The 17,621-nt window shown below is 54.0% G+C and overlaps 1 protein-coding gene across 1 annotated transcript in view; it reads left to right on the top strand.

Annotated features, from left to right (window-relative positions):
• Positions 1 to 5,561: 5,561 nt before the first annotated feature.
• The window catches only part of CKMT1B (creatine kinase, mitochondrial 1B), a 28,303-nt gene continuing 16,243 nt past the window's right edge, over positions 5,562 to 17,621 (top strand). Inside the window, exons 1-2 of the mRNA XM_075069079.1 lie at positions 5,562 to 5,811; positions 15,281 to 15,479. Of these exons, the coding sequence (XP_074925180.1) occupies positions 5,663 to 5,811; positions 15,281 to 15,479 (348 nt within the window). The 5' untranslated portion in view covers positions 5,562 to 5,662. The remainder of the gene's footprint in view (positions 5,812 to 15,280; positions 15,480 to 17,621) is intronic.

Genomic DNA, 17,621 nt, shown 5'->3' with positions numbered 1-17,621 from the left:
CCCTCCCCTCCAGTGTCCCCCCCATAGTGTCCTTTCCTGTTGCTTAGGACGGGACCGTGCGCCCCACCCCCCCGTGCAGCCCCGGGATGTTCGTGTCCCGGTTTCTCGGGTAGGGCCGGGGCCAGCCTGGGGGCTCGGCGGTTGCGGCGCTTCCTGGGACAGGCGCCTGGGTCAGCAACGCGGCGTGGGACAGCGCAGCATGGCTGCCGGAGCCGTGCGCCGGAGCTGAGAGCGGCTGGGTCCAGGTCCCGGCTGGGGGGAGCGGCGGGGGGAGGGGGCGCTGGCGAGCCCGTGGCCCGTGTGCCCGCAGCCAGCGCGGCGGGAAGCTCCGGGCTCTGTCCTGCCGCGGCTGCTCCTGCTTTGCCCAGGGGGGGCCGAGCCAGGGGCAGCTGTCCCCGGCAGCAGCGCCAGGGCCTGCCGGAGTTTGTGCCGGGGCGGGGAGGTCGGATGCGGGGCCGGAGCAAAGTCCAAATGCAGGACTGAATTAAAAAACACCTAGAAACCGCTTTCGAGCACACACTCGGCCAAGCCCTGCCAGGTGCCGGCTGACGGCTCCCTTGCACAGGAGCCCGGCCATCCGATCCTCTCCCTGCACTCGGGCAGAGGCAAGTATACCTAACCCATCCCTGAGGGTGTTGTCTAACCTACTGTTAAAAGCCCATGAGGGAGATTCCCACAACTCCCTGAGCAATTTCCAGTGCTTAACCACCCTGACAGGGATTTTTCCTAATTCCAACCTAAACTATGGCGCAATTTAAGCCATGCTCTCTTGTCCTATCCTCAGAGTTAGGAGACAAATACTTGAAACTTATCAGTCCCTCTCGTCTTCTCTCTCTAGACCAACAAAGTCAATGTTTTCCATCTTCCCTCAGAAGGCCATGTGTCACGAGTCCCGGGCGATGCTCTGGAACTGCTCCCCACAAAGCGCAGTCAGGACTTTGGGGAGCCTCTTCTCCCTTGAGCAGACTGTTCAGGGCAAGAAGCTCACACGTCTTCACCTCCTGGTCTCTCCTTGGAAGCTCAGCATCCCTGCCCTCGTGGGCTTCCCACAGCGAGCCACACCAGGCGGGCCTGGGGACACAGGTCCTGCACCCCCACTTTGCAGTCAGACGTGACTCTCAGCCAGCAAAACAGAGGTTATTTCGATGACAGGAACAGAGTCTAAAACAGCTTGTAGATACAGCGAACCAGACCCCCGGCGGGTCCATTCTGGGGCAGTGCCGACCCCTAGTCTGCACTCACTCCTGTCCAAGGCAGCTACCGACTACCCTCCCTCCAGCCCCTCCTCTCTGCTCAGGCTCCTCCCGGCCAGGAGGCACACTGTCACCCTTGTCTCCAACACTTTCAACGCTGGCACCTTTGCAGAGGAGGCCCAGGCCACATTGCTAGAGGCAGTGCCGGCAGTTAGGGCACTGGCCCTTCCTCTGTAGCAATCACACACCCTTATCCCCACCACCAGATACTTAAGAACTGCCTAGGGAGACACTGAGGCACCAACACATGATTCAAGCAAACATTAGGAACAGTCCCAGTTCGTCACATCTATTCTCCCCCTTCGAGCCGAACTGAGCCAGGTCACTCCAGCCATGACCTGGGGAAGTTCGAACACCACAACGTTCCATGCGATGGCCCCAGCATCCTCTCCCATTCCCTTGGGGTGAGTTACATGCCAGGCCCCTCCATTGGCCCTCCTGGCGGAGTGTGCTTGATGGCACTTGCAGCGCGGTGTGGGAAGTTGTGCGGCCTTACCTTTTGCCACCCCCATATCCCTCCTGGGTTTAAACTGGGACAGGGCTTCTCCCCAGCACTCTGGCTGCGATTCGGGTCTCTGGTTAGAGCCCCATCTTGCCTTGGCCAGCTCTGGGCTGGGCAGCACTCCACCTTGTGGCCAGCACATACACCTCTGCCAGCCCCATCTTAACTTCCAATTTTACGTCAGTCCACCTCTTGAGGCAGCGCAGCCCCTTCACCTGGACACGCGTTCCCAGGTCTGGAAAGACACAAGTTATCAGTGTTGCCGGCCAATTTCTCCACCCCCTCGCTGGTCTAGAATTCCCCAGCCTAGGCATGGGGTCCGCATCGGACACGTGATGGTCTAGTTCTGAAGCCCCCATAACACCAGACCATCCTGCTCCCTTGGGATCCCCGGAGAGAGCTCGGCTGTTGAAAAGGCTGGATCCATCTAAGCCGCAATCCTTGATCCCTCTCTCTCAGGATCTGTGTTGCTTTCAGTGATTCTTATGGGATAGCGCTGAATGGGGAGATTGGCTCCCACCTCAGGGAAGAAGATTCCCCAGGGGGTCCTTTCCCTCTCCCCAATTCCTCCCCTTTCCGGCCAGGGGGTCCCCTCACTCTCCTCCCATCCAGCAGCTTGAGAGGGAAGAACCCTGTGGATTCCTGGGCACCACCGAGCTGCCTCCAGATTCCCCTCAGTTCTACTTCCCCTTGGGGAGCCCATTCCCGGGACAGAATCCCTTCTCCCGCAGGACTCTGTCCCTGCAGCCTTCCCCAAGGGGGTTGCAGTGCTGTGGCCAGCAAGTTCCCTCAGCTTCTCCAAGGAGGGATCCCTCTGCAGCTCGGTCTGGGATTCAGTCCTGGGGCGAGGGAGTGGGATCTGCTCCCTCTCACTGGCTGGGCCTGGGGTCACAGCCTCCCTGAGCCTTGTCCTGGTAGCTCCCTCCCTGCTGTATAATCATTTCCCCAGCAGCACGTCTGGACCGAGCAAACCTGGTTGGCAGCTGACCTGCCCTGCCTGGGTGTCCCCCACTCAGCTGGGGTCTCAGCTCCCCTGTGCTCAGCGCTGCCCTGGCTGTCCCAGTAGGGGCAGGCAGCAGCTCTCTGCTCTGGTCTCAACAATCAGAGCAGCGTGAGCCCCCTCTCCGGTGTGCAGGGGGGCAGGGAGCATCTCCCCTCCCCTCAGTCCCAGGGGGCTGGTTACAGGTAGGCAGGTATCCTGAGTCCAGCAGCCCTCCCCCCTGCCAGCAAGGTCATTTGCTTTTCACTGACCATTTCCATCCAGCCAATTGGTTCCCTGGATTTAAATTCAAACCCTCGGCAGTTACAGGAGCAGGGCCGGATCTCTGTCCCAAAGGGAGACAGTCACCCCAACAGGGCCTCCCACCGATATTCCTGGAGACCCAATGACCAGCCAGTCCGACCCCTCCTGCGTCTGCACAGGGATCCAGGCCAATAGGCAGGGCGAGGGAGCTTCACCCCAGGGACCTTCACCCAGGTCCCACAGTCCCTCAGCATCTGCGGCTGCACCACCACAGTTCCCTCTGTCCAGGGCCTCGCCCCTGCAGGCATGTTTCCCCACTGACCCCTGGGCAGCCCCTATGTCTTCCACTCCACCATCACCAGTCCGTGCTGCTGCTGCTTCTCCTGCAGCTTTTTCCACAGCCTCTTGCTCTCTCTCATGGTCCTCTCGCTCTCTCAGGCTCTGCTCCAATCCCATCGTCTCCGATCCCTGATGGGGAACTCAATCGTGAAGATCTTGTCTGGCTGGGGACCAGACTCTCGGGGATGCCTGGCTGCTGCTCCAGCTGCTCCCAGATCCTCTTGTAGCCCCATCTGGGTCAGGAATCTGCTCCTCAGAGCGGTCCTCCTCCTCCAACTGCACGATTAACTGTACCTTGGTGAACTTCCCCATGTGTAACTCTCTCTTTGCGCACAGGATCACAATGTCCTTCTTAAGGAGCTGGTGACAGGACCATCACTTCACCGTTGCCAAGTGGCTCTGGACTCACAGCCTGTGTGCTTTGGCTCCCCCATGGTTTCCAGGAAGAACCCCTGGTGTGCCAGCCCTTCTCGGATCACCACCTCTTGCCAGGGTCGAGCTGCAGACTCCTCTGCCCCTGGGACTGCTCCTGCAATCCCCAGGGGAACCCTCTACTGCAAAATCCTCTCTCTCCCAGGGTCGAGCGGCAAGCTCCTCCGCCCCTGAGACTGCTCACTGCAGTCCTCAGGGGGACCCCGTTACTCCAACAGTCCTTCTCGCTGGTCACACACTCCCAAGAGGTTAACGCCCCCTGAAACCGTTCCTCTCTCAGCCTTCAGCACGCCTGTCCTCATTATCCCTCCTCTGTTTTACTGCTCCCCAGTCACTTACTGCAGGAAGCGCATCCACGGGGTGCAGTATCTCCCTCCGCTGCCACCATTGTCACGGAGTCCCAGGCGATGCTCTGGAACTGTGCTCCCCACAAAGCCAGTCAGGACTTTGGGGAGCCTCTTCTCCCTGGAGCAGACTGTTCAGGGCAAGAAGCTCACACGTCTTCACCTCCTGGTCTCTCCTTGGAGCATTCAGCATCCTCTGCCCCTCGTGGCTTCCCACAGCGAGCCCACCCAGGCGGGTCCTGGGGAAGCCACAGGGTCCTGCACCCCCACTTGCAGTCAGACGTGACTCTCAGCCAGCAAAACAGAGTTTATTCGATGACAGGAACAGAGTCTAAAACAGAGCTTGTAGATACAGCGAACCAGACCCCTCGGCTGGGTCCATTCTGGGGCAGTGAGCCAGACCCCTAGTCTGCACTTCACTCCTGTCCCCAGGCAGCTACCGATACCCTCCCTCCAGCCCTCCCTCTCTGCTCAGGCTCCTTTCCCGGCCAGGAGGTCACCTGATCCCTTTGTCTCCAACACTTTCAAGCTGGCACCTTTGCAGAGGAGGGCCCAGGCCATCAGTTGCTAGAGGCAGAGTGCCGGCAGTTAGGGCACTGGCCCTCCTCTGTAGCAATCACACACCCTTATCCCACCACCAGATACTTAAGAACTGCCTAGGGGACACTGAGGCACAACACAGTATTCAGAGCAAACATTAGGAACAGTCCCAGTTCGTCACATCATGTTTTCTAGACATTTAATCATTTTTGTTGCTCTTCTCTGACCTTTCCCCAGTTTGTCCACATCTTTCCTGAAATGTGGTGCCTCAAAAAAGCTGAGTCTGATGAGCACGGGGTAGAGCAGAGAATATACTTCTCTGTACTGTTTACACACTTCTTGCTAATAGATCCCAGAGTGATGTTCAGTTTTTTTTTCAACAGCATACACTGGTAGACTCATTATTTAGTCTGTGACCACTCTGACCACTGCACCCAATCCTTTCCGCAGGATCCTTCCTAGGCAGCCATTTCCCTTACTTTTCTGGGCTTCCATTGGTGAAGCATCACAAGCAGCTGTGAAGTTTTGCTAGAGGCAGGGCTCCTCATTGCTTCAGCCGTGCGGTTTGCTCTGCAATTTCTCTGTTTCTGAGTCTATGGCTGGCTTACTGACTTGCGAAAAATGTTTGGGCCTTTGGCACTTTCTTAAAAGTGGGGCTGCTGGAGCGGGGGGGACAGGAGCCGGGCAGCAGGGGGAGCGGGGCAGGGCTGAGGCTGGAGTCAGGGGGAGCGGGAAGGGGCTGTGGCCGGGGCCGCAGGAGGAGCGAGCGGGGAGGGCCAGGGCCCCAGGGGCGCAGGGGCGCAGGCTGCCTGTTGCAGGCTGGCACGTTGCGGTCCTGAGCTCACTGCGGCTCGCTGTAATCTCCTCTCCTGCCCGTCCCCCTCCCCCTGTGAGGAGCGGTTCCTATTCCCATCACATCCCGCCCTCCCCGTCTCTCTCCCACTCTCAGCGCCTGGCTCCAGCGCTCCCCGGCCGCGTCTCCGAGCTCCTAGCGCCCCGCTCCAGCAGCATGGCTGGCACGTTCGCCCGCGTCCTGTGCGCTCGCAAATCCGCCGGCCTCCTGGCCGTAGTGGGAGCCGGGTCTCTGGCCACTGGATTCCTGCTCACCCGGGACGCGGTCAGCGCTGGCGAGAGGCAGCGGCGCTGCTACCCGCCAAGGTACCGGGCGGGGCTCGCTGCTCGGCCGGGACCCTCCCTGGGCTTCATGCAAAAGCTGGAGGGGGGCTTCGCTCTCCCGGGGTGGGGAGGGTGCGCCCTTGGAGCCGGGGGCAGCGCCCTGGAGCGGAGGAGGGGGGCGCAGCCGCTCTGGGGGCCTGGCGGGCTGCGCGGGTCTCCGCCCGTGGGGGCTGCGGTGGAGGAGCCCAGCCCGGACCGCCCCGGAGGCGAGCCGGTCCCAGCTGGCCGGGCTCCCTGCAGCGCAGGCTGCGGTTGGCGCCCCGAGCCATCACGTAGCTGCTGCAGAGCTCGGGCTGCGCCTCCCCCGGCGGCTGCGGCGGAGAGGGACCAATGCCTGCCCCGGGCCACTCGGGGAATGTCGACAGCCCGCTGGTAGCTCCACCGCGGCTCCCTCTGGGCAGGGTCGGAGACGTCCTGGCTCCCGGCCTGGAAAGCTCCGGGCCTGGGATGCTCAGAAGGAGCATGTGTGGCCGGGGATCACCCGCTGATCCGCATTAAAGCGCCTGGAACCCGGGTGCTTTGTCCCGCTGCGGAGCAGCCCTTCGCCCCAAGCAGGCCGGGCAGCGCAGGCGGGAGCGCGCCTGGAGCCAGAGGGGACGGGACGGATCTCCTCCCCCGGCACCGGCCGGCTGGGTAACCCGCCCGGCTCAGGGCCTGGCCCTGCCCTCACCTGCCCAGCGCACAGGAGCGGGCGGGTGGCTGCGGACGTGCGCCACAGGCAGGGTCTGGCGGGGCGCTGAGGACGCTCCAGGAGAGGCTGGATAGCCATGTGGGGAGCGCTAACAGGGGCTAGAGTCCTAGGGGGTTGCAGGGGCGGAACCGTTTGTACAAAGTGGGGCTGAGAGCCACTGAACCAAACTGTAACCCTGTGGGATGAAACTATTGCAAGCCAGGGGGTGCGGCAGCCCCCTCCCCGCACCCTCGTTCCAGCACCGATTGGGGCAGTGAATTGGCATGGGACACCCCCTCCCCTTCCTTCCACACCGAGGTCTGTGGGTTACATTGTATCTTGAGGGGAGGAGGGGTCTGGGTAAGGGATACCCACATCCTGGTCCTGTGACCTTGGAGCTAAGAGCACCTCCTGCCTCAGCACAGGTCTGCTCCCTGCAGGCTCTGGCTGAGCCCACTCGGCTGCAGTAAGGTCTGTCCAGCCCTGGGGAGGGCTGGGCTGGGTCCTGGCTCCCAGGGCCTGGTGCCAGGCTTTGAAGAAGCTGCAGTCCCTGCGCAGGTGAGCTTTACCCTTGGGGGAGGAAGTTCCACAGGCTGAGGCCTGGCGGTGACAGGCAGCCTTCGACTCTCTGAGGGTTAGAGTAGGTGATCCTTGGGTTTCTTCTAACACTCTGGCTCTAGGCTTTGAAAGGCAAAGGCCTTGAGACACCGTGGGAAAAGCCCCATAGCTGGACAGAGCAGCCATGAGTTATCCACATGGCTCACTCCTAGGGTGACGAGATGCCCTGACATTAGGGGCTGTCATTTAGGCAACTATATCCCCCTCTCCCCAAAACTGTCCTGCTTTTCCACACTTGCTGTCTGGTCACCCTGATCATCCTATGCCTGGCACATGCACTCTCAGCCCGGCTTCTCTTCCCAAGAGCCCTCATCCCACTCTCACCCCCTGCCCTCGGTGACTGTACTTAGCCCAGATTGGCCCAAGCACTCTCACCCAAATCTCTGCCCCCTACCACCTGCAGCATGTCAGGGCTGCTTTTGGGGCCACTAGGGAAAGACATGGGTGAGGGGCTGATGCTAATGTAGGGGATTAAGGGAATGAATGCTGCTTGCTGACTCAAGAGCACAAGTACCAACCTCAGGACAGGCTGTTAGGAACCAATGCACAAACTCCAGACTGGTGGTGATTTCTGTACAGTACTTAGATTGCATCAACTAATTACCAAGTGTAAACCCTGAGGCACTGTAACAGCCTGAATGTAGTGCCACAGAAAGTTCCCCTGGGTGCTCTAAGCTATCTCACCACCTAGGTGAGCTGCCTTGGTGTAAGAGTCCATCTATCACAAAGGATCCCAGCAATATTTGGTTACCCTGGTCCCAAAGGACCAGTCCCTTACCCAGGTCAGTTCCACCTTAGATCTTGTGCCAAAGACGACACTTGTAGCCAATCCCCTACAGATTCTTAAATAGGAAAAGGAACTCGGAGCATTATTTACAGAGTTAAAGCAAACAGACAAACCAGTTAGTCTCAGTTTCCAGAGGTAATAGAAGCTTCTATAATCAGCCAGCTCTATTTGTCCTTTAGGGCTAACCCAGCCTAAGTGGCTGGGGATCTCTTGCTTTTGCCTCAAGGCAACCCCCCCCCCCACACACACACAGAGTCCAAGCAACAGGGATCATCAGTTCTTCCTTTTAGGGTTGGATTCTCCGCTTCCCACAAGCTTTCAGCTGCAAAACTCTGCTGATGGGAGGAATCTCTTGCTTGAAGTATTTTCACTGGAAGGAGGCAGCACCGCCACAAGTTGCCTTTCCTGTTAGGAAGCTTGTAACATCTTCTGTTGAAGCTCAGCCCTTCACCCTAATTATCGTCTCTCTGCTCCATGCAGATTGACACACAGAGGCCCCAACATTGTAAGAACTTATTGGACATTGTGTTTTGCCATACGACTTTTCCAACTGTTTGGCTAGGTAGAGTCCCCCATTACTGCCAGGCCTTGTGTTTGGGATATTTCTGTTATTTGTTCTAGAAATGCCTCATCCACCTCCTCTTCCTGATTTGGTGATGCACAGTACACCCCTATGATGATGTCAGCCTTATTTAACCCCTTTTTACTCAACTGGTCTACCTCACACTTCTTTCTGGACCTCAGAAAGAGTATATATGCTTGATGACAATGCAACACCTACTCCCTTTCTACCCGCCTGTCCTGCCTGAACACACTATACCCCTTTATACCAATCTTCTAGTCATGAGACTTATCCCACCAAGTCTCTGTGATGCTAATTACATCATAAGCTAAATGATGCACTAATACTTCCAGTTTCCCCCCATATTCCTTGCATTTGCATATAGACACCTAAGATCTTGAGCAGATTCCCTTACTGATTTCTTTCTTGAAGCTCCTATTGCAATTTTCCATACCCCTCCCCAAACCCAACATTCAACCCTCTCACACAGTCATCTTTTTTATAGGCTTTTGTCATCTGTCCCCTTTGAACCTAGTGTACAACCCTCCTCACTAATTTGCTAGTTGGTGCCTCTTGATCTGCTGAGAAGAAATGGGGTGCACCCAATCTTCCTCCTGGAGCTGCATCCATTGTCAAGGAAGTCAAAGCTGTCCCATCAACACTATCTGCATAGCCAAGCATTCATCTCCAGGATGTGCATGTCCCTGCCTAGGCCCTTACCCTCAACTGGAAGGATGGACATGAAGAAAGCCTGTGCCACTGGCCCCTTCACCCTGGCTCCCAGAGCACTGTAGTCACTGCTGATCTGCTCGGGGTATGTCCAGTTGGAAGACTCAGTCTTGCAGCGTAGCTGTGCAGCAAGGCTTATGAGCATTCGTGTGATACTTCTGGAACTGTTAAATACCATGCACTCTGCAACTGAGAGGCACCTTCTCAGAGTGTCTTCTGAAGGATGCTCATTGCTGGCTGAATATGTATGTCTTTATCTGTCAAAGAAAGGACAAACTCCTGTACCTGTTAGGACACAAAGGTAACTGACCTCTGTAGACTACAATCACCTGGCTTTGGATAATATTCAGAGGCCTTCATTTTGGATATTTCAGACCAAAGGGTTTGTCACGGAGTCCCCAGGCGATGCTCTGGAACTGCTCCCCACAAAGCCAGGCAGGACTTTGGGGAGCCTCCTCTCCCTTACAGCAGACTTGTTGAGGGCAAGAAGCTCACGTGGCTTCACCTCCTGGGTCTCTCCTTGGAGCATTCAGCATCCTCTGCCCCTCCGTGCGCTTTCCACAGCGAGCCCACCCAGCGGAGTCCTGGGAAAGCCACAGGGTCCTGCACCCCCACTTTGCAATCAGACATTGACTCTCAGCTAGCCAGTAAAACAGAGGTTTATTAGATGACAGAACAGGGTCTAAAACAGAGCTTGTAGATACAGCGAACCGGACCCCTCGGCCGGGTCCATTTTGGGAGGCAGTGAGCCAGACCCCCACATCTGCACTTCACTCCTCGTCCCCAGCCAGCTTCAGACTAACTCCCCTCCAGCCCCTCCTCTCTGCTCCGCCCCTTTCCTGGGCCAGGAGGTCACCTGACCTCTCTGTCTCCAACACCTTCAGTTGGCACCTCTGCAGAGAAGGGGCCCAGGCCATCAGTTGCTAGGAGACAGAGGGTCAGGCATTTAGGTGCACTGGACCTTTGCTCTGCCAGATACTTAAGAACTGCCTAGGGGACACTGAGGCACCAACACAGTATTCAGAGAAAACATTAATATTCCTAGTTCATCACAGGGTTAAAGTGGCATTATGCAAAGCCACTTCTTCATTTGAAAGCATTTTGTCAGGCTCACTCACCAGAAAAAAAAGTCATCCAAATGTTTTGTAGCTAAAGTTCCTGCTTCAGATTATAGCAGCTTGGCTAGCACCAGCTAATGTTATTGTGCTGCATAGAACCATGGTGGACTTGCCTTGTGCATGCTGTGCATGGACTGAAATTGCAGAACCCTTCATAGCATTTCTCATCTTGCCTGTAATAGTGTGTAGTTTCCAACTCTGAGGGAAGTAGGACTTTATATCTTTGTAGGTGCTTGGACATCATCTAAACTAGAAAACTCATCCAGCAGCTGCCAATAGAATTAACTTCTCCTGCTTTCTGCTGTTGGCCTCACCAAATTCTGTCTAGCACAGGTGGCTTTTGACAGTTTTGCCTTCTTTTCATTTTCTTGTCAGATAACACATATTAAAAGTTTGTGAAGAGTTTCTCTCTTTGATGTAAGCTTTAAGGGGCTTGTATCCTCCATGTCTTCATATACCATAACTCCCCTCTTGAGGTAGAAGTCCCAGAGGATACTGCCAGCATTACCACACCATTTTCAGTTTGCACAATATACAGATCCAAATTAGCACAAATCTGTACGTCAGTATCCAACTTGCCATTTTTGTTTAGTGAGCACTTTGATCCAAGTGCACTTTGCAGCTGTGAATTGTCATCTCCAACACTAATACTGACTTGTGCATAACACTATCACTGAATGAAAAAGCTAGTTCCCAGACTATTTCAAAGGCTAGTATTGCATGCACAGGCAATGACAAACTAAAATCTTTTGCCAGGCAGACTAGATGCTACTTTGTATGGAGCAAAGCTTACAGCTGGAGAAGATTACACTGTACATATTCACTATGCAGTATAAACTAAGACCATGCAATCTACTGCTTCTGGTTCACAATACTCAGTGTGACACTGATCTAAACAGAAAATTTCAGTTGAAAAATATAGAAAACTATTGTAATCACTTGTGAGATCCTTTGACAATTACAATATGTGATGTGAAAATATTTCATGTTAATATATTGCAAAATGTTTATATTCACCACTTTTGCCACATGCTAAACAGCTTAATTTCTGGGAAAAAAACCCCAATACAAATCGTTTGATACACTGTTTGGTAGCATTGACCCAAACCCCATATTAAGCTTTTGAAACTGAACAGTCAGAATGGTAGTCACAGTCACGTTGCAGTGTCTCCGTAACTGTGCAAAAAATGACTTTCATTTCAGGTACCATTATTTCACCTTGCCTACAGGGTTATGCCACCACTTGATAGCTCCACATCATACCTGATCAACACAGACATAACAGAAGCTTTCCAGTCATCTATGATGGCAGGGGTGTACATGAAACTCCAACAATAAGCTCCTTTGTTGCGAATTGCCCATACCTATTGGCTTGGCCTTGCCTTGAATGGGACCCCAAAGGCTCAGAGCCCACAAGCCAAAGTATGAGAACCTAATATGTATTATGGCTGAAAAGGAGATTTAACACAATCTTCTGATCTGGGGCACTGAGTCAAGATTTTTTTGGAAGTTTGGGGCAGGCAATCCCATAAAGGTCAAATGGGGGGGGATCCCCAGTATTCAGCAGCCAGTAACTAGAGATTCAAATGCCATGATGTTTCCTCCCAGGAGATTGACAGGATCAGTCCGTGACCCGCTTTCTACAGGAGTGTTACATGTCTGTGACATACAGATAGTACGCAATGAGCAGGTGCCAGCAGAGTGCTCAGGAGGAGTACTTGGCACACTCCCTCTGTTTTGTAGGACCAATCAAAACTTGTGCCCTGCAGATGGTTTCCTGTGGCAGCTCCTTACAAGTGGAGCCCTTAACACCTTACAGGTGTTAACACCTGTACACCTTGCATTCTGCTGGATTGTCCAGCCCCGCTGGAGCTGCTTAGCCAGCTCTGCAGACACTGAAAGGGCCGGGGGCTCTCCCCTCTCTTCCTGGGGAATCTGCCCAGCTAGAATTCACAATGTCATGGGGAAGAGGCTGTGGCTGCATGCCTGGGACCAGCAGCATGTGTCAGGTTGGACATGGAGAAATAGCTCGCTCGTGGCAGAGAGCAAACACCAGTGTGAGGAACGCTGGAACCAGCCAGGCTACGCTGCAGTGTGGGGCAAGCTCTCCTTGGAGCTGAGGTAGTTTGGAATGGTTTTACTCATGCGAGCCCCTGCAGCTTGAGGCAGTATGGGAAGGAAAGAACGCTCTGCCTGGAGCAGATTGGATTTAGTCCCCCTGTGGAGCAGTCAGCCTGTGGCCAGTGGTGTTTGCTAGAAGCTGGATTCAGAGAAGCTGCAGGGCCTTGCCCAGCCAGAGGGCCCAGTGCTTCCATGTAGGCGAGAGTGACAGACACATTCCTGGGGCCCCACAATGGAGGTGGCTGCACTCACAGAGCTGTGCATTGTATTGCATGCCAAGTGGGGGAGGCAGCAATAGAAGGGGACTGTGACTGCTACAAATACCCTATGTCCCGATGGCAGTGCCTGTGCTGAAATAAAGCATGTTACTCCCAACACCAGGAATCTATCCCAGCGGGCCAACATCTGCTGAGCTCTGGCCCCCAGCACCTAGCTCCCACTCAGCTTCCCTGCACTAGCCTGAAGAGAAGTCCCCGCGGGGCTAGAACACACTGTTTGCAATGGGGCTCACCAGTCACCTCTATGTGTATTTTCCTAGGAATGGGAATGCTCTGGGTACCTCTGTCACCCCTGACTCTACGATAAGAGCACCTACAATGGGGGCTGGGGACATGTCATGCTCTCCAGGATGGAGGCTGGCCCCATGACCCACAGCAGCTGCTGTCTAGCACTGAAAGCCTCATTCCAAGCCATTTGCTCTTTTGTCTGAGCTAACAGATGCCCGTCTCAGATCGCCCCATTATCAGGAGAGAGGGTTCAGCTCACAGAGGCTGTGACCAGGTGCCCTCCCTGCCAAGCCACCGGTGAACACAGGAAAAGCACAAAGCTTCTCTAAGCCAAGAATGAGGTCAGGAGAAGAACTCTTGTTAAGCTGATTAGAGGCAAACGTCTCCCTAATGCAATAAACTACACCATTGGGAGCAGTTCCTGACAGCTGCAGATTGGGGTCACTGGCTCCATCTCTGTCCTTCTGAGCGTCCCTTCCTTCCTGCCCAGACACCAGCAGCCATGGTAGCCCCAACAAAGGATCCAAGGGGTGCAGGGACTCCAGGGGCGGGGGCTCTCAGATCTATCCGTATTAGGAACCATCTATGTGCTTGACCCTGTACAAAACACACAGGGTGTGGGGCCAGATTTTCAAAAGCTGTGGGTAGCTAAAGATGCAGGCGGGGGCTAGTGGGCTTGTTGAGAGCAGGCTGGACATAAAATTCTATTGACTGGAAGAGAAGAAAATATGGATGTCAAAGTATCTTTCCCACTTTGAACTTTAGCATCCAGAAAGTGGGGACCTGCATGTACCCGTCTAAGCTTAATTCCTAGCTTAGATCTGATAGCGCTGCCACCAACCAGAAATTCCAGTGTCTGGTACACTCTCTGTCCCTCAAAATCTTCCCTGGGGGACCCAAGACCTAAACCCCTTGGGTCTTAAAACAAGGGGAAATAAACCATTCCCTCTCCCAGACTTTCCCCTCCCTGGGTTACCCTGACAGTTACACTGATCCAAACTCTTTGGGTCTTAAAACAGAGAGAAATTAACCTTCCCCCCACTCCTTTCCCTCCACCAATCCCCTGGTGAGTTCAGACCCAATCCCCTTGGGTCTTAAACAAGGGAAAAAATCTATCAGGTTCTTAAAAAAGAAAGCTTTAAATTAAAGAAAGAAAAAGTAAAAATTATCTCTGTAAAATTAGGTTGGAAAATGTTTACAGGGTTTTCAGCTTATATAGACTAGATGGACTCCCTCCTCCCCCAGCCTAAGATACAAGTTACAGCAAACAGAGGTAAAATATCCATCCAGCAAAATACACATTCACAAGTTAAGAAAATAAAGATAAATCTAATCCGCCTTTTCTTGCTCGTACTTACTATTGTGAACATGAGAGACTGTTTCAGAAAGATTGGAGAAACCTGGGTGCACGTCTGGCCCCTCTTAGTCCCAAGAGCGAACAACGAACAAAACAAACAGCACAAAACAAAGACTTCCCCCCACCAAGATTTGAAAGTATCTTGTCCCCCCATTGGTCCTCTGGTCAGGTGTCAGCCAGGTTCACTGAGCTTCTTAACCCTTTACACGTAAAAGAGACATTAACCCTTAACCATCTGTTTATGACAATGGATCTGAGGAGAAATAAACCAGAACAGAAGCTCCCAAATTCTTAAAGCCCTCAGAAAACCTGGGCTGGGGTATCCTGCCAGAGCAGCATCAGTCTTCATCTCAGAGCAGCCCCAGGACCCTCCTTGCCCATTCTCCTCACTCCTGCCCTGCATCCCCCCGCTAGCAGCCTGGACTCCCCTTTCCTTGCCACACGAATGGTGAGCAGAAAGACATTTATTCTGTTTCACACCAGCGGCGAGCTCAGCGCTGGGTGGGACAGGGGAACACAGCCTCCGCCCAGAGGTGCTTACGCAGGGGCAGGCCAGGGAGGAGATGGCTGTTTGCACCTGGCGGAAGTGACTTGGGAGTAGGGGCTGATCCAAGAGGGGGGAATCCAGCATCTCAGTACAGGGAGGCAATTCCTGGCACGGGGCAGTGGGGGGGAGGTAGAGGCAAGATTGACTGCGGAGTGGAGGAGAGAGGGAGGTGGAGCAAGGCCAGAGGAGGCAGCAATGGGAGTGCAGTTGGAAGGGGGTGAGAGGAAGCCAGTGCCTTGCATGGGTCCAGAGAAGATCTTGGCCAAGGTGGTGTTCCCTCCACTGAGGCCTCCTCTCCACTGTGGGGGAGGATGTGGAAAGCCAAGAGGGAGCAGACCCCAGTGCCCTGATGCACCAGCAGGACACACTGAAATCCAGAAAGGCCAGTTCCCCAGCCCAGAGGTTAAACATTCCCCATGTTCTGTTCTCCCTACAGCGCCGAATATCCAGATCTCCGGAAACACAATAACTGCATGGCAAGTAACCTGACCCCAGCCATCTACGCCCAGCTCTGCGATAAAACCACCCCCAACAGCTGGACCCTGGACCAGTGCATCCAGACAGGGGTGGACAACCCTGGGCACCCCTTCATTAAGACTGTGGGCATGGTAGCAGGTGACGAAGAATCCTATGAGGTGAGCAGCTGCTAGAGCTGCAGAGCAACTCTAAAGCGTAGCATAACAATTTCAGCAGCACAAAACCCCCCAGCCTCAGCCAGACAGGATCTCACCCCCAGCACCCGCCAGCCCTGCACCATCACTCACAGCTTGAGCACGCGTCTCCTTGGCCTCACCACACTGTGACCTCTTACCATCAGACATTGTCCTGGTGGAGAATAGCATCTGCAGAGACATGGGCTGCTAGTCTTCTTGCTTTAAGGGCCCAGGGGTCACCAGCTGGGGTCAGGATGACCTGCCCTTCCCCAGAAAAGCACTGCACAAGCGGGTGCATTACAGGACATCTGTTCCTTCCTGACACACCCAGCACTGGGCATTCTAAGAGCTGCACCTCTGACCCGCTGTGGCTCAAGAGAGGGTGGGGGGATGCCAGCCCATTGACGAGGACTCCAGTAGTGAGCTAGATGGGCCATTAGCTGCTCCTTCAAGAAGTTCCTGGTTTATTAGAATCTGGGGAACTTGTTCTAAACTAGAGGCATGTCCGGCTTGTTGAACATGAACCTGTACCAACCACTTATGCTGGCCAAAGGGCAGGCCAGAGATATTCACAGATGCTCCTTCCCTGCCCTACATTCTGACCCCATAACCCCGCCCTTCCCACAGGCCTTCCCTTCATTCTAACCCCATAACCCCCCCTGCGCCGCCCCAGTCACCACATGGGGCTTCTCCTCCACCCCTCAGTCACCACATGGGGCTTCCTTTCATTCTAACCCCATAACCCCCTGGCTCCTCCAGACACCACGAGGGGTTCCCTACACTCTGACCCCATGAAGGAGAGTGTGGTCACCGAGTGCACCCCCTGGTTCCTTGAGCGGCTCTGATCCTGTGGTGTATCACAAACTGAATGTGTCACCCATCTGATGCAGTTAACATCATTCTGGGGTGTATTAACAGGAGTGTCATATGTAAAACATGGGAGGTAACTGTTCCACTCTGGGGAGGCCCCAGCTGGAGCACTGTGCCACTTCTGGACCCCACACTTCAGGAAAGATGTGGACAAATAGAAGAGACTCCAGAGGAGAGCAACAAAAACGGTAAAGGTTTAGAAAACCCGACCTTGGAGTCACTGTGGATAGTTCTCTGAAAACATCCACTCATTGTGCAGCAGTGTCAAAAAAGGCAAACAGAATGTTAGGCATCATTAAGAAAGGGATAGACAGTAAGACAGAAAATATCAAATTGCCTCTATAAATCCAGGGTACGCCCACACCTTGAATACTGCATGCAGACAAGACAATATATCTCAAAAAAGATATTTTGGAATTGGAAAAGGTTCAGAAAAGGCCAACAAAAATGCTTAGGGGTATGGAACAGCTTCTGTATGAGGAGAGATTACTAAGACTGAGACTTTTCAGCTTGGAAAAGAGATGACTAAGGGGGATATGATAGAGGTCTATAAAATCATGACTGGTGCAGAGATAGTAAATAAGGAAGTGTTATTTACTCCTTCTCATAATTGTATGGGGTATAGTGCAGGGCGGCCCTGCACAGTGTCAGGGGGGTTTGATCGGTGCGGTAAGTGTGTTAGGGACATTCCCTCCTAAAGTAGTTGGGTCGGCAATGAGGTTGATCAATAGAACCATTAGAAATTTTGGGCTGAAGGGATCTCAAAGCATCAGTCCAGGCCCCTTGTGCTGACAACATACAGTAACCCTAGCCAGCCTGACAGGAGTTTGGTCCAACCTCTCTTTCAAACCCTGCCGTGATGGAGATTCCACCACGGCCCTTCCAACTCCTCTGTAAACCTGTATCAGAATTTAAACACCCTTAAAAGGTTTATAAAGTTTTTCCTACTATTCTAACCTTAAATCTCTCTGGCTGCAGATTAAGCCCGTTCACTTTCTTAGTGCCTACCTCTTGTGGACATGCAGAACCATTGATACCATCTTTCTGTTATGACACGAGCGTCACAATAACTGAAGACTGTGAATCAAGATTCCCCCAACATCTTCTTTTTCTCAAGACTAAACCCCTCTCTCTCTCTTAACCTTTCCTCCACAGCGTCATAAGGAGCAGTGGCCAGACTGGGTCAGACTAAAGCGTTACCGTTCTTACCAGTTGTCCGTCTGCTACCAGTGCCGCGTGCCACACAGCGACCCG

The sequence above is a fragment of the Chelonoidis abingdonii genome, chromosome 9, assembly GCF_003597395.2.
Source record: "Chelonoidis abingdonii isolate Lonesome George chromosome 9, CheloAbing_2.0, whole genome shotgun sequence".
Taxonomy (NCBI): Eukaryota; Metazoa; Chordata; order Testudines; family Testudinidae; genus Chelonoidis; species Chelonoidis abingdonii.
This window is presented reverse-complemented; position numbering and strand designations above follow the sequence as displayed.